Here is a 16,963-nt window from a genome sequence, read left to right as displayed (position 1 = left end):
AGGGCTTGAACCTGTGTCCCCTGCATTGGCAGGCGGATTCTTAACCACCCTACCACCAGGGAAGTCCCACATACTGGATTTTAAAGGCTTAATACAAGAAAAAGAATACATAATAGCTTATTAAATAGTAATTTCTATGCTGATTACATGCTGAAATGATAGTATTTTGGATATTTTGAGTTAACAAAATTTATTAAAAGAAATTTCAGGGACTTCCCCGGTGGTCCAGTGGTAAAGAATCCACCTGCCAATGCAGGGGACGTGGGTTCATTCCCTGGTCAGGGAACTAAGATCCCACATGCCGCGGGGCAACTAAGCCCACACGCCACAACTAGAGAGCCCATGTACTGCAACCACTGAGCCCGCGAGCTCCAGAGCCCACACACCACAACTAAAGAGAAGCCCGCGTGTCACAACGAAGATCCTGCGTGCTGCAACTAAGACCCAACTCAGCCAAATAAATAAATATTAAAAAAAAAAAAAAAGAAAGAAGTTTCCCCTGTTTCTACATTTTAAAATGTGGCTACAAGAAAAAGTTACAGGCTGACTCACATTATATTTCTAATGGATAATACAGCACATATGACTAAGAAACTGTCACTTGACACATTATGTCTTCACAGCCTGGCTAAGAACTGACCTCTCACAGGGTCAGAGATCACCTTAGTCTGCATGGCCCTGACCTGTTATCTGAAACCCGACTCTGTACTCCCTTGGGAACACTGGCAGATGTCCCAGGAGTTCCATATACCATCTAATACCTAAGTATTTTAACAGAGAAGTTCAAGCCAAAAAATATACAATGATGTTACAATTTCAGGTAAAACGAAGCTGGGAAGCTTGTAGAATTTCCTGGAAACTCATTAATTATTCTGAAATTCCCAAGAAACATGTAATTTTTCAATTTCTGTAAGTTTTAGAATAAGACGTGAACATGAGATTTTATGGTTACCCTTACTACCACCACTGTAGTTTCTATGTAAAATAAACAGTGTTGTTAGAAAATATCTTCGGTTGCAATTATGACGAAATTGAACCCAGGAGGAGAATCCCACATCACCTCTTAGTTCTTCTGTTCTGTTAGCAGGGATGGGATGACTGCACCCATGCTGTTCTGAGCACTAGTTCTCCTGCTGGCTTCTAACAGAGCTCCCTTTCCTTGACTGTTCCCACTCCATACCAAGAGTACCAAGACCTTCAGAGGCTAAGTGACTTTCTCAAGGTAACCTGAGCAGCAAGAGGTGGTGGTAAGAATGAGAGTCAGGTATTTCTACTTCCTCCAGGAAGGCTACAACTCCACAAGGCAATTCCTGAGGATCACTTGTCATTTTCAATTTTGAGGGATTCAACTGGACCAGAACAACCTAACGCCCGCTTTCTGTGTCACCCTTCATGATACAGATACAACCCAGAACCAAAATGCTTACTTGGGGAACTGGCCGAGACCCGCTTCCTGGTCAGGCTCTCCTGGCTGGCCTTGTCTGAAGCTGAAGAGCCCCTCGTCTGGACATGCCTCTTTCCTGAGTTCTCCTCTGGCTCTGGTGACTTCTCCATTCCGTGGAAATACTTCATGTGATAGTGCAACAGTTTGGCTTTGCGGAAAAATTTTAAACAATCCACAACCTTGCACCTAAACTTGTGATCTAGGTCGACAGCTGGTGCTTTAGATGTCACAAAATCATCTGTTTTCTTACAAGTATTTGTTACTGAAAAAAAAAAAACAAAAACAAAGATCCCTCATGCTTATTCGAACTATTACAATACATGCATTAACACAACACATGGCAACAGAGAGTGAGAGAGCAGCATGCATATGTAGACGGAGACATCAATGACTACCGCTGTTTGAAAGAATGGTGTAACTTCAGGGTAAATAACAGACTCAACTGTGATTCATCTTTTGAAAGAAGAGATCAACTTTTTTTTTTTCTTTTTTAAAGCAGCCACACAAGTTCTCAGGGTTTCAGAAGAACAAGGGAAAATCCTAAAAAAAAAAAAAAATCAGGGATCCAACCTAGCACTTGTTATTCATAGCAGTTGGACCATTCATAGGTTGGACCAGATTCAGACTTTCTACCATCCCGATACCTTTGTGTAGACAAGACTAGAGAATATTCTGGTGGGATCTCTTTATGAAACTTAAAGGATCTTACAATGGTTTTTGCACAAGGAGAGTAACTATTACAAAGCTTTTAGTATTGAGCTTTTGAGATTTCACTACCGTGTACTCTGATCAAGAGGATTCAGAAAGAAGAGGAAAAAAAGACAACCAACTGAATGGAGCTGGAAGGCATGTGGAGAACTCGGAAAACTCAATGATCAAATTCAAAGAGACAAAAAAAAGTCTGACACCCTCTCCCCAAACCAAATAAACAGAAGGCAATGGTCTGTCATGAATCAATGACAAAAAGTAATGCTGTCACAAGGAATTCATGAGTGTTAGAAACTCAGTTTATTGAAGACTCCCTTCACAATGCCCTCACCCTAATGAGAGCAATCACCATAAACTCAAATCACTCCTACTCTACAGATTAAGTCACCCAAGAATATCCTGAATGGACGGAACTTTCTTGAGTGAATCAAATTTTTCCTAAATGCAATGACGCAATTTCCATTAGAAGCGAATAGCATGCTGAACTTTTGGTAAATATTATGATTACTTTTTCAAGTACCATTCCATAATCAGAAGGAATAAAAAAAAATTATTAAACTCAATCTGAATCATCCTCTACATTTCAAAATCAGCACTAGGGTATGATTATAAAACTGGTAGGCTTGGGACTTCTCTGGTGGCACAGTGGTTAAGAATCCGCCTGCCAATGCAGGGGACATGGGTTCGAGCCCTGGTCCAGAAAGATCCCACATACCACAGAGCAACTAAGTCCGTGTGCCACAACTACTGAGCCTGCCTTCTAGAGACCATGAGCCACAACTACTGAGCCCGAACGCCTAGAGCCCGTGCTCCGCAACAGGAGAAGCCACTGCAATGAGAAGCCTGCACACCACAACGAAGAGTAGCCCCCGCTCGCTGCAGTGAGAGAAAGCCTGCATGCAGCAACGAAGACCCAACGCAGCCATACATACATACATACATAAATAAATAAAACTGGTAGGCTTGATGATCTGATGGATTCTGTTACATAGGCATTTAAACAAGTAACAAATTATATACACACACACATCCCAAAGCATAATGCCTTAAATCACTTTCTATCCATGACAAGAGACATAACGAAGAGGTTCAAATCAGATACAGTTAAGAAAAAGTAACATGAAATGAAATGGAATACATACTTCTCATACAAATAGTTGTACAGGAAAAACAAAAAAGTCAGTGAAGCAAATCAAAATTCAAACCTCCAATATATCCTAAAATTCTTTCTTAAAATACAAACAGTTTCTGTGGAATTTCCTCCCCTTCGGCCTATTAAGTTGAACCATACAAATTTGCCGTTTTTGTAGGTTAAGAAAGGTTAGATATTGGCCATTTCATATGGTCGAACCTAATAGTTCCTTTTCCATCTGACAATGTTTCAAAAAATCACTGCAGAAAACTCCACTTACCACTGTGTGAACAAAGCTAAGGTCTGAGGAGGTCAGAGAGCATCAACCCTGCCTACTATCACCTGAGGACCTCAGCAGTCAAGTTCAGCTACAGTAAACTCAGCCATCCTTTGGCTTGTGTTTGAAGCCCTGTTTGAGATCAACTTATTTATAATAGAAAAGAAGAATACCAAAATACAAATACCTTTGAATTAAAAAAAAAAGTTAAAAATAATGAGAACTTTGAACCAATTCCATGAAGAATTACCACTCTTTCTATTCAAAATCTTTGCACCCTTGTGTACACACACGGGCCATTTGCATAAGGCAAAGACAGGATGGTGGTTCAAAGTGTGGGCTCGGGGCTTCCCTGGTGGCGCAGTGGTTGGAAATCTGCCTGCCAATGCAGGGGACACAGGTTCGAGCCCTGGTCTGGGAAGATCCCACATGCCGCGGAGCAACTGGGCCCGTGAGGCACAACTGCTGAGCCTGCACGTCTGGAGCCTGTGCTCTGCAACAAGAGAGGCCGCGACGGTGAGAGGCCCGCGCACGGCGATGAAGAGTAGCCCCCGCTGAAGAGTGGCCCCCGCTCGCCACAACTGGAGAAAGCCCGCGCACAGAAACGAAGACTCAACACAGCCAAAAATAAGTAAATAAATTAATTAATTTAAAAAAAAAAAGTGTGGGCTCTACAGCTGGACAGCCTGGTTCAAATCCTGGCTCCTGTAATCACTCCTCCTGCCTCCTCAGTTTCCTCATGTGCGGAGTGGAGATAGTAATAACAGTAACTACTTCACTGAGTCGTAAGAATTAAATGAATTACGTGCAAAGATTCTAGAAAAACATCTGGCACATAATAAGTGTTCGATAAATATCGGCTCTTATTACTATATAGTTATCATTTTGTTCAATATTCTGGTATAAACTAGAATGGAAAAGAATATTTAGGCGTCGGGAAGCGCCGGGAAAGAGGCCTATGGGCCACCGGGGGACCCCTATCTTCATGGAGTTAAAGTCTTCCCGTCTGAAGAGCAGGCGCCCAATCCCGCGCAGGCCTAGCACGTGGACGCCATAACTGCGCACTTCGGCTTCCCTCCTGCACCCGAGGAGCCCCTGGCCCTGGAAGTGGCCGGGGCGGGCACACTCGCCGACTCCGGGTGTCATCTCTGCCCAGACTGAGGGGGCACGGGGCCGCCAGGAGAAAGCGCCCGGCTCGGCCTGTCAAGTGCCGGGCAGGCTTCTTAGAGAAGACACCTTCGAGCTGAGGCCTGAGGGACAGTAGTAGTTCTTACGCCCCAGGGAGTGATGTGGGGTGGGAGAACCTAAGTCTCGGATTTTAGGAGCTTTGGACGCCACCACACTGAGCTCAGAAGAGGTTGCGTCTGCCTTATTGTTGTAGTGACCCTATTGTTAATGGGCTGGAGACTTTAAAGACGTTTAAAGTGTACCCAGGGTGCTGACAAGACAAGGACATTTGGATTTGAGAGTGTGGCGGCCCCGCGTGTGTAGCAGTCACCTTGACCGGGTGTGTAGGGGGCGGGGATAGGGGGATGACCCTGTGGCCACCATCCTGGCAGGAAGGGTGGGGTCCTGGGGACTGAGATATCTTGCCTGGCTGGAAAGGAATATCCTGGTAGGAAGCGAATCCCCAGAGTTTGAGATGGGGAGAGAGAGGGCAGGTCAAGGACAACATTGTAGTGCCAAGATTAGGTGCCTGGGCTGTAGCTTGAGGGGTTCTGTCAATGAGGCTTAGCCTGAGACTACGTTGGGTCTTTGTTTTCAGATAATAGTTTTCCTTTTAATAAAGACCAGTAGAAGTTTAAAAAAAGAATATTTAGAAAAGAATGTATATATGTGTATATAGTATCATTTTGGACTTAAGAACAAGTGGGACTTATGAACAGCCTTCCAGAAATTAACCTGCTCATAGCAGAAGGGCAGAAGTGCCCATCACTCCCAGCTTCACTGCATGCTCATTCCAGAGGCAGTATGGTATAATGGAAACAACCCAACTTTAAATCCCAGCTCTACCCTTCATTAGCTGCATAAATAAGCTGTGTATGGTTTTTTTAAACTATTCTTATTATCCAGGTTCCTATCTATAAAAGGGAATAACACCACCCATTTCAAAAGAGTTGGAGAGAGGGCTATAAGATTTGGCACAAAACAGGCCAAGTATATATATTATTTTATATATATTATTAAAATATATTATTTATATATAAATAATAATTTATATATAAAAATAATATATTATTAAAATATATTATTTTATATTATTTCAAATATAAAATAATCTTGATAAACAGGCTTATGTCATTTATGGAACATGGCAAGAGACAGATACTGGGTTGACCAAAAGTTTCGTTCGGTTTTCTCCGTAAGATGGCTCTAGTTGCACTTGTCTTTAACTTCATACGAAACAATTTTGTTAGATTGTATGTGACAGCTGTCATATCAGCATGCATTAAAAAAAAACTTACCAAAATTGGTGAATTTTTGTGTAGCCATTTTTAATATTGAAGATGGGAAAAAAAAGCAACATTTCCAGCATATTATGCTTTATTATTTCAAGAAAGGTAAAAACTCAACTAAAACGCAAAAAAAGATTTGTGCAGTGTATGGAGAAGGTGCTGTGACTGATCGAACGTGTCAAAAGTGGTTTGTGAAGTTTCGCGCTAGAGATTTCTCGCTGGATGATGCTCCACGGTAAGGCAAACCAGCTGAAATGAGGTTGATAATGATCAAACCAAGACATTAATTGAGAACAATCAACGTTATACCACGAGGGAGATAGCCGACATACTCAAAAGATCCAAATCAAGCGCTGAAAATCATTTGCACCAGCTTGGTTATGTTCATCGCTTTGATGTTTGGGTTCCACATAAGTTAAGCAAAAAAAACCTTCTTGACAGTATTTCTGCATGCGATTCTCTACTTAAACATAATGAAAACGTTCCGTTTTTAAAACAAATTGTGACGGGCAATGAAAAGTGGATACTGTACAACAGCAGCCCCCAACCTTTTTGGCACCAGAGACTGGTTTCCTGGAAGACAATTTTTCCACGGACCTGGGGGGGTGGGCGGGGGAGGGGGCGATGGTTCAGGCTGTAACCCGAGCAGCAGATAAAGCTTCGCTGGCTCACCCGCCGCTCACCTCCTGCTGTGTGGTTCAGTTCCCAACAGGCCTCGGACCAGTACCAGTCTGCGGCCCGGGGATTGGGGGCCCCTACTATACAATAATGGGGAACAGAAGAGACCGTGGGGCAAGCAAAATGAACCACCACCAACCACACCAAAGGCCGGTCTTCATCCAAAGAAGGTGATGTTGTGTATACGGTGGGATTGGAAAGTAGTTCTCTATTATGAGCTCCTGCTGGAAAACCAAATGATTAACTCCAACAAGTACTGCCCCCAATTAGACCAACTGAAAGCAGCACTCGACGAAAAGCGTCCAGAATTAGTCAACAAAAAACGCATAATCTTCCATCAGGATAATGCAAGACCACCTGTTTCTTTGATGACCAGGCAAAAACTTACAGCTTGGCTGGGAAGTTCTGATTCATCCACCATATTCATCAGACACTGCACCTTCGGATTTCCATTTATTTCGGTCTTTACAAAATTCTCTTAATGGAAAAATTCCCTGGAAGACTGTAAAAGGCACCTGGAACAGTTCTTTGCTCAAAAAGATAAAAAGTTTGGGGAAGATGGAATTATGAAGTTGCCTGGAAAATGGCAGAAGATAGTGGAACATAAGGGTGAGTACGTTGTTCAATAAAGTTCTTGGTGAAAATGAAAAATGTGTCTTTTATTTTTGCTTAAAAACCCAAGGCACTTTTTGGCCAACCCAATATTATAATTATCAACCAGAGTGAAACATTCCTTTGACCAGCCCTCATAAGCTCTGGCTGGGAGAAGACACATCACTCTGTAAGCATTCAGTTTTGTCTACATCCTACTAGAAATGTGAAATCCAAAACCAACCACAAGATTCCTAGCATGGCCATTCAGTGGGATTATTACCCCCACCTTTCAGGACATCTTACTTTCACTAATTCAGCCTCCCAGAAATTTTTTAAAATAATTATATTACATGGTGCTGGACAGTACACCAAGCTTGATCCACCAAAATCCTGAACTTTGTCCTGTTTGTCTTTTTAAAACACAAATTAAAGTGCATTTCCATTTCCCCCAAAAGTTTTATCAAACTATACGCTGGAAGTTACATTTAACCCTAATAAACTCCATCTTATTATTTTAGTCCAAGAATTTTATAACTCGTTTCTGTAATCCTATGTATTCTTAGGTCTTTATCCAAGCTGTTGATAAAGATCCAGTAGGACAGAGCTGAGGACAGCCTTCAGAACACGCTTTAGGCTGACACCAATCAATTAATGTACACTCTGGGTAGAGTTACCTGAACCAACTGAACTTCACCTACGCAGATTACCAATACACTCATATATCTATTTCCTCCTTGTCCATAGATAGATTTTAAAAGTAATATGGTCAAACTATCTGCTGAAATAAAGATATACCTAGTCTGACAGTGCTATACTAGACCCCCAAAATTCATATGGTGAAACCAAATTCCCAATGTGATGGTATGTGGAGGTGGAGCTTTTGGGAAGTGATTAGGTCATAAAGGCAGTGCCCTCATGAATAAGACTAGCGCCCTTATAAAAGAGACCCCAGAATTCTCCCTTGCCCATTCCTCCATGTGAGGTTACTGTGAGAATATAGCTGTTTATGAACTAGGAAGCTGGCCCGCACTAGACACTGAATCTGCTGGCACCTTGATCTTGAACTTCCCAGACTCCAGAACTGTGAGAAATACATTTCTGTTGTTTATAAGCCACCCAGTCTATGGTATTCTGTTACAGCAGCCCAAATGGATTAAGACAGATAGTCTACCAATCCAGTAAGCCTCTCAAAAGGAAATACGTTTAGTTTGGCAGGATAAAAACTCTTCTCCCCCAAAAGCAAAACCCTTGATTTCTCACAGGTAAGCAGAAAGTGGAAACAGCTGGTCCTCCAAAGGTAAACAAGCTTGGCACTCAGGTGGCCACCTGCCTCAGAGGTGGTACTAGGATCACAGAGGCTCAGGTAAACAGATAAACTCCCCAGGAGAAAAGACACTACCTGGTGTCACTGTCATGAAGCCCCTGGCCAAACCAAGAGCTCTTCTCAAGATGGCAACTTTAATAAGACAAAATGAGTTGCTGGTTTTTGTCTGAAGGAATAAGAAAGGCTTGAGAATTATGAATCTTCAACCACGGAAGTTCAGGAAGTAATAAGATTCCCCCCCCCCATAAACTCAACTCAGTGAAGTATATATATAACTCATTGATATGCAAGCCCTTCCGATTATAAGCCGGTAAATATAACCTACCTTGCAATGTGGAGAAAACACAATCAACACAAGCATCAGGGTGAGACAAGCAGCAAAGAGGGTATAAATTAATTGTGGATAATAGCCTGTGACAAAATCTGATAAATTACACAATTAACTGTAACTTCAGGGACTTCCATGGTGGTCCAGTGGTAAACAACGCATCTTCCAGTACAGGGAGCACTGGTTCGATCCCTGGTCAGGGAACTAAGATCCCACATGCCACAGGGCAACTAAGCTTGTGCACCTCAACGAGAGAGCCCGTGTGCCGCAAACTACAGAGCCCACGTGCCCTGGAGCCCGCACGCTGCAACTAGAGAGAAGCCTGCGCGCTGCAACAAAGACCTGGCGCAGCCAAAAAATAAGGAAAATAAATAAATAAATAACATAAATATTAAAAAAAAAAAAAAAAAAACTGTAACTTCAGACTCACAAATGAAGAAGTAGATCAAACACCCCAAGACTTAAGTAACTGCTCCTTTTTCATGAAGGTCTTGCAAACTGAACCCAACAAATTTTTTAGAGATATGAAAAACTGCATTTTCCAGACTTCACAATTTTATCCTAATTTTCCCATATGGCAGCCAGATGAGCCCTCTGTGTGCACAATGAAAACTGCCAGTTCAGCCAGCGCAGGCCTCTGGCACACCTCTCCCACATGCAAACCAAGCCCTGTTCAGCCTTCAAAGGCCACCTACTTGTACGATGCTTTTTCCTTGGTCTCTGAGCAAAAAAGATTCTATCCTGCCTTCTCTGAATTCCCATAAGTACTTCATGGAAAACAAATCTTGTAGTATCTGTCCCTTTCTATTTGTATTACAGTTAGTTCTGTTCATTCTTTATTCTAAAATACTGAACTGAGGAATGTGCTCCATTCTTTACTCTTACAGTACTCCTCTCAGCGTACTACTACTTCAGACAAGAGAGTTAGCCTCTCCAAGACTGTTTCCTTATCATTAAATGGGAATAAAAATACTTATTTCACAAGGCTCCCACGTGTTTCCATGAGGTATTAGAAGAGAAAGCCTATTACTAACTGCAATAGGTTACTTGAACATTAGCTGTCATCTGGGTTGGCACTGACCTCACAGTTGTTTGCTTCCAACAAAGTTATGCATAATCCCAGCCAGGGATCCATGTACCAGGGCACGACCTGAAAAAATTTAACATCTAATTGCCCCACTTTATTAATCAAACACTGAGGTGTTAGCGGTAATTAATAAAAGCACAACAGGAACAGCAAAATGATGCAACCAGTAAAAATGTTTTACATTTTAAAAGTAAGAATTTTAAAACAGAATATGCACAGCATAACCATGCTAAAGAAAACCCTCAAAAGAAACAGTTTCAGCAAAACAAAATTATATATAAGAATAACATATAAAATAGTGTATTTTTTGTTTAGAATTGTAAGAATATAAACAATGGTACCCATTTTGCATATGAGATTTCAAGGTAAAAAAAATTGATTTTTTTCCCTATTCTTCCATGTTATAATACCCATATTATTTCACAGTAGAAAGAATACAATTCTTTTATATATTATATTACACTCCTCCCCAGAATGGTGTTCCTGTGACAAAAGAAACATGGTGAGGGAAGCATGGTCAAGCAACCAAGAGAGTCAATGGTTGCCAAAAGGGCCTGCTGGGCCACAGTCTACAAAAATTCCAAGCCTCACACACAGTGTCTACTTCCCAATGGGAGGACAGTTCATTTGGAACATACGTCACTGATGGCACCAGCTAAATGACATCATCCACTCTAGGGATACTATGGTCCTTTGTCAACATGAGAGCAGTTACTAGGTGACAAAGGGCAGAAAATATGTAAATAAAATCCTCCAGGGAGTGGGACTTCCCTGGTGGTCCAGTGGTTAAGACTCAGTGCTTCCAATGCAGGGGACCCGGATTCAATCCCTGGTCAGGGAACTAGATCTCGCATGCCACAACTAAAGATCCCGCGTGCCACAACTAAAGACCCGGCACAGCCAAATAAATTAAAAAAAAAAAAAAAAAATCCTCCAGGGAGCCTGGTTCAAAAGCCAGGGGTAAACAAACTATCCTTGGGAGAGAGGGTAAACTACTGAAACCAATTTATTTTTGTTTTAGAAAGTAGTATGGAAATCAGTATTTGCAAGTAGTTATGGGTATTACCATTCAAATGCTGTGCTCTTCCTCATGTTGAACAGATTTTTGTACGGAAGAATTGAGGCAAAGCATAGAGCTCTATCCTAGGCTCCCAGGCTCAAAATCCCAAGTCACCCTCTGCTCTTGCCTCTCCCAAATTACTACTATACCTTGGTATATGGGGGGAAAAATGGTCCACAGAATTTGAATTTGCTTTTAATAATGGCATAACTCTAAGGAATGTTCTCTTTTTTTGGGGGGGTGGGGGAAGGGTAGAAATAGACTATAAAATGTCTCTTAATAATCCTGCCTCCTGGTATTCATGCCCATGTGTAATCCCCTCTCCTTGAGTGTGGGCAGGACCTATAACTTGCCTCTAATAGAACAGGCAAAGGTGACAGCATGTCACTTTCATAATTATGTTATGTCAGATTGTAACACCCATCTTACTAGTAGGCACTCTCCCTTGAGGGCTAGATGCAACAAGCTGCTATGTTGTGACCTACTCTATGGAGAAGCCCATGTGGCAAGGAACTGAGAGCGCCCACAAAAAAACTGTAGCTCTTGGGACTTCCCTGGTGGTGCAGCGGTTAAGAATCCGCCTGCCAATGCAGGGGACACGGGTTTGAGCCCTGGTCCAGGAAGATCCCACATGCCGCGGAGCAACTAAGCCCGTGCGCCACAACTACTGAGCCTGTGCTCTAGAGCCCACGAGCCACAACTACTGAGCCTGTGGTCTAGAGCCCGTGAGCCGCAACTACTGAAGCCTGCACACCTAGAGTCCGTGTTCCGCAACAAGAGAAGCCACGGCAAAGAGAAGCCCATGCACCGCAAGGAAGAGTAGCCCCCGCTCACTGCAACTAGAGAAAGCCTGCGTGCAGCAACGAAGACCCAACGCAACCATAAATAAACAGAAAGAAAAGAAAGAAAGAAGACAGGGAGGGAGGGAGGAAGGAAGAAGAGTATTTAAAAAAAAAAACAACTGTAGCTCTCAGTCTGACAGCCTGCAAGGAACTGAATGCTGCCAACAACCATGTGAGCCTAGAAGCAGACCCTTCCCCAGTAGATTTTTCAGATGAGAACACAGCCCTGGCCAACCCCTTGATTTCAGCCTTGCAGAGAACCCTGTTAAGCTGTGCCTACACTCCTCAACCCACAGAAACTGTGAGAAAATAAATATGTTGTTTTAAGCTACTACGTTTGTGGTAATACTGTCACACAGCAATAGATAACACAAGAGTAGGATCAGAAGCTCTCATTTTCTATTTGCTGGGGCAATGCTTTATACTTTCCCTTTTATGATAAGCATATATCACCTTTATAATAAAAAAGGTTTTTAAACTATGTTTTCTGAAACTTGGCTTAGAAATAATGTCCTATATAACCCCACCCCCTTTTAACAATTTTATTTTATTTATTTTTGGCTGCGTTAGGTCTTCGTTGCTGCATGTGGGCCTTCTCTAGTTGCAGCAAGCGGGGTCTACTCTTTGTTGTGGCGCACGGGCTTCTCATTGTGGTGGCCTCTCTTGTTGTGGAGCACGGGCTCTAGGCATACGGGCTTCAGTAGTTGTTTTGTATACCCATTGCCAGTACCTCAAAACCTCACAGTTGGATTGACTATGATGATGGTATTCACTCTGGCTGGCAATACTAAGTCTGGAATTCTAAGCCCATGTCAATCTAAGCACCATCTTGCTTTCCAAACTCATCTCCCATTAATTAATCCACAATGAGCCCTCAGCAGCTGCCCCAGCCAATTGCTGGCCCCAGCAACTGCTTCAGGCTCTCATAGCTTGCACCTCTGCTCAGGCTGTGCCTGCTCCCTGCCATTCCTCACTGCCTCAGCCAACTCTTTACTTCCACTCAGACCTAGTTCACTCCGAATGCAGCAAGGCATCCAGATGGCCCTGGCTCTCAGGGAACACATGCTATCAACTCCTGGCACAAATGACTATCTACTGCACCCCCCCTTTAGCACTGCAGATCTGTTCCTGGATCTGCTGTTTGTCACTTCTTCAGACAGAGGATAAGGCTCATCGTCTTGTGTTTCCTCAGCAGTAACCCCTAATACAGTTGGTATTCTTGTCAACAAAGACACCACATGACCCCAGTAGTTTAATACTTTTTGACATGTACTTGAAATTCTATAATGAATAAAACTTTTTTCAGGTCTGTGAAGGAATAACTTTCTCTGCTGTAAAGCAACAAAAAGCAACCAAAGAGAAATGTAAACAGATTTAAATATTCACAGTTAGTCCAGTCAAATGTTTAGAATAAAAAAATAACAAAATGTCCATAAACAGAGGAACAGTTAAATAATTTATGGGAAGTCTGCACTATGTAATCCTAATCAGTCATTTAAAAGAATGAAGTAGCTCTGTACTTACTGATACTGATATGGATAATCTCAAGATACACTGTTAAATGAAAACAGGAAGTTGCCCAGTACATACTGTATGGCCCCATGCATGGTTACAGAGGGGGAAAAAGCTATTATGAAAATGCAGAGGGACTTCCCTGGTGGCACAGTGGATAAGAATCCACCTGCCAATGCAGGGGACATGGGTTCGAGCCCTGGTCTGGGAAGATCCCACATGCCGCAGAGCAACTAAGCATGGAATCTGGTTGAACATACACAGGAATTCTTTCTATTATTTTTGCAATTTTTTATAAGTCTTAAATTATTTCAAAATAAAAACGTATTTAAAATACATCTAAAAAGGGCTTCCCTGGTGGCGCAGTGGTTGAGAATCTGCCTGCTAATGCAGGGGACACGGGTTCGAGCCCTGGTCTGGGAAGATCCCACATGCCACGGAGCAGCTGGGCCCGTGAGCCACAATTGCTGAGCCTGCGCGTCTGGAGCCTGTGCCCCGCGATGGGAGGGGCCGCGATAGAGAAAGGCCCGCGCACCGCGATGAAGAGCGGTCCCGGCACCGCGATGAAGAGTGGCCCCCGCTTGCCGCAACTGGAGAAAGCCCTCGCACGAACCGAAGACCCAACACAGCCAAAAATAGATAAATAAATAAATAAATAAATAAATAAATAAATAAATAAATAAATAAATAAATAAATAAATAAATAAAAGAAAAGAAAATCCTTTAAAAAAAAAAAATACATCTAAAAAATACTTTGAGGTCACAGAATAGCTAAGTGTGAGGAAAGCAACCCTGCCAAGGCTATCCACAATCAGCCCTCACAAAAATCACTGAGCATTTATTCCACAAGATGGCAGAGCTGCCTCAAATGCCAGAGCTGCTCCATATGCAGCTAACGCCCCTCTTCTGCTCTAGACTAGATAGTGTTGCCTTCCCAGCTCTTCCTCCTGCTGCCCAAGAGCCTCCTTCACACTAATTTCTCAGATCATGACTCCATCCCAAGTTAGAAATTCCAAGACTGGCACCAGCTCAGGACAGCAACCTCTAAACAGTGACTAAAACAGCAGCATCCTGGCCTCCAGGGGCCTCACTGGATGTTTCTGAGGATGATCCCGCCCTCCTTCCTGCTTACTTACATAACACATTCCTGGTGAATGAGTTCTCAACAACCCCCCCTCTCTCCCAGCAATCTTTCTGGATGTCCTGTACTCACCACTAAGCCCATGTTCCAAAAAACACACCAGGAACACCATTCAGTTTCCAGATCAACACTTCCTCCCCCCTCAAATTAAAGAATTCCAAAGGCACCACCCTGCCTGGAGTACTGACATCACTTGTACCACACACTGCTCTTCTTAGTAGGCCACCCTACTAAGCCTCTTACTCCGAGTATACACATTGCTTTAATAAGTGCCCCCGAGAGCAGTGCACAGTAGTGCAACCTCTCTAAAGGTAGGGACTGTGTTCACGTCACTTGATTTACATAGCACCCAGCATCTCATCACATGGCATTAGGTACTCAGTCAGAAGATGGGAGTCAGAATGACCCAGCTATTAGGAAATGTGCTACTCTAACTCTGGCTAAGTTACCCCTTCTTGCCAAGTACTAGGCTCTTCTATAAAACAAGGAGAAATAATAGTGAAAAATTAGAAATACCTTTAATGTCTTTCAGCAGTGGATAGTTAAATAAATTATGGAATACCCACACAACAAAATAAATCAAATGTAATCATGAAAGAACTATGAACTGACATGGAAAAATACTATAAATTAAAATGACAAGCCATTGACTAATATAAGAATATGATTCTATTATTGTGTTTTTAAAAAACTACATGAGGGGCTTCCCTGGGGCACAGTGGTTAAGAATCCACCTGTCAATGCAGGGGACATGGGTTTGATCCCTGGTCCGGGAAGATCCCACATGCCGCAGAGCAACTAAGCCCATGCACCATAGCTACTGAGCCTGTGCTCTAGAGCCCGTGAGCCACAACTACTAAGCCCACACGCCACAACTACTGAAGCCCGCGTGCTCTAGGGCCCATGTGCCGCAACTACTGAGCTCGCGTGCTGCAACTACTGAAGCCCACGTGCCTAGAGCCCATGCTCAGCAACAAGAGAAGCCACCGCAATGAGAAGCCCGCACACCACAACGAAGAGTAGCCCCTGCTCGCCACAACTAGAGAAAGCCTGCACGCAGCAACGAAGACCCAACGCAGCCAAAAATATATTTTAAAAAATAAATTTATTGGGGCTTCCCTGGTGGCGCAGTGGTTGAGAATCTGCCTGCCAATGCAGGGGACACGGGTTTGAGCCCTGGTCTGGGAAGATCCCACATGCCACGGAGCAACTGCGCCCGTGAGCCACAATTACTGAGCCTGCGCGTCTGGAGCCTGTGCTCCGCAACAAGAGAGGCCGCGATAATGAGAGGCCTGCGCACCACGATGAAGAGTGGCCCCCACTTGCCGCAACTAGAGAAAGCCCTCGCATGGAAACGAAGACCCAACACAGCCATAAATAAATAAATAAATAAATAAATAAAATTTAAATAAATAAATAAATAAATAAATAAATTTATTTTAAAAAAGCTACATGGGTATGTGTATGTTTGCATATGAGCAGAACCATGTGTGGAAGGATGGAAGACCACACATCAAACTGTTCCATGGTTCCTTCAAGAGTGAGAAGAGTAAGGGAGGACTTTTCACCTTTTGTTCCCTTTTACTTAGTTTTAATTTTTCCTAGCATATATTGGTTTTTAAATATACAGGGGGGGGGAAAAACCCAGCAAAATGACTCTTCATATAATAATTTTTTTAAAAATAAATTTATTTATTTATTTTTGGCTGTGTTGGGTCTTCGTTGCTATGTGCGGGCTTTCTCTAGTTGCGGTGAGCGGGGGCTACTCTTCATCATGGTGCACGGCCTTCTCATTGTCATGGCTTCTCTTGTGGCAGAGCACAGGCTCTGGGCATGAGGGCTTCAGTAGTTGTGGCACGTGGGCTCGGTAGTTGTGGCTTGAGGGCTCTAGAGTGCAGGCTCAGTAGTTGTCGCACACAGGCTTAGTTGCTCCATAGCATGTGGGATCTTCCCGGGCCAGGGTTCGAACCCATGCCCCTGCATTGACAGGCGGATTCTTAACCACTGCACCACCACGGAAGCCCTAATAATTTTTAAATAAGGGTCCTAACTGCCTTTACATCACAGTAGTTGTGAAAATTCATCAAGAAGTAGTACTTATAAAGAATTAGTATTCCTTAGTGTTCTAATTATGAAAAATCAAATCTAAATTTTAAAAATCATCATTAAATAAAACCTTTCATTGCTGTCTCCTTATGACTCAAAAGTGATGACCATACTAAGTGCACACAGTCTGTGATGATCTTAAGTTCCTGCCATGTTGTTTTTCAATGAAGAATACTAATGATTAACTGATGTGATTTAACTTTTAATATCTTAGAAAATATTAAAATACCTTTTCACCTTAATTTTCAAAATAGATTCTTTATCTGATCATATA

The 16,963-nt window shown here is 42.7% G+C and overlaps 1 protein-coding gene across 9 annotated transcripts in view; it reads right to left on the bottom strand.

Annotated features, from left to right (window-relative positions):
* Positions 1–16,963, bottom strand: part of PHF20 (PHD finger protein 20) — a 140,449-nt gene that overhangs the window by 43,123 nt on the left and 80,363 nt on the right. For 8 of the 9 annotated variants that reach the window (XM_007193201.2, XM_057528475.1, XM_057528479.1 and 5 more), the window contains one exon: positions 1,428–1,706. The exons of the other annotated variant lie outside the window; for it this stretch is intronic. In XM_007193201.2, the coding sequence (XP_007193263.1) occupies positions 1,428–1,706 (279 nt within the window). The remainder of the gene's footprint in view (positions 1–1,427; positions 1,707–16,963) is intronic. 9 annotated transcript variants of the gene reach the window in all.

The sequence above is a fragment of the Balaenoptera acutorostrata genome, chromosome 15, assembly GCF_949987535.1.
Source record: "Balaenoptera acutorostrata chromosome 15, mBalAcu1.1, whole genome shotgun sequence".
In the NCBI taxonomy this organism is placed as follows: Eukaryota; Metazoa; Chordata; class Mammalia; order Artiodactyla; family Balaenopteridae; genus Balaenoptera; species Balaenoptera acutorostrata.
This window is presented reverse-complemented; position numbering and strand designations above follow the sequence as displayed.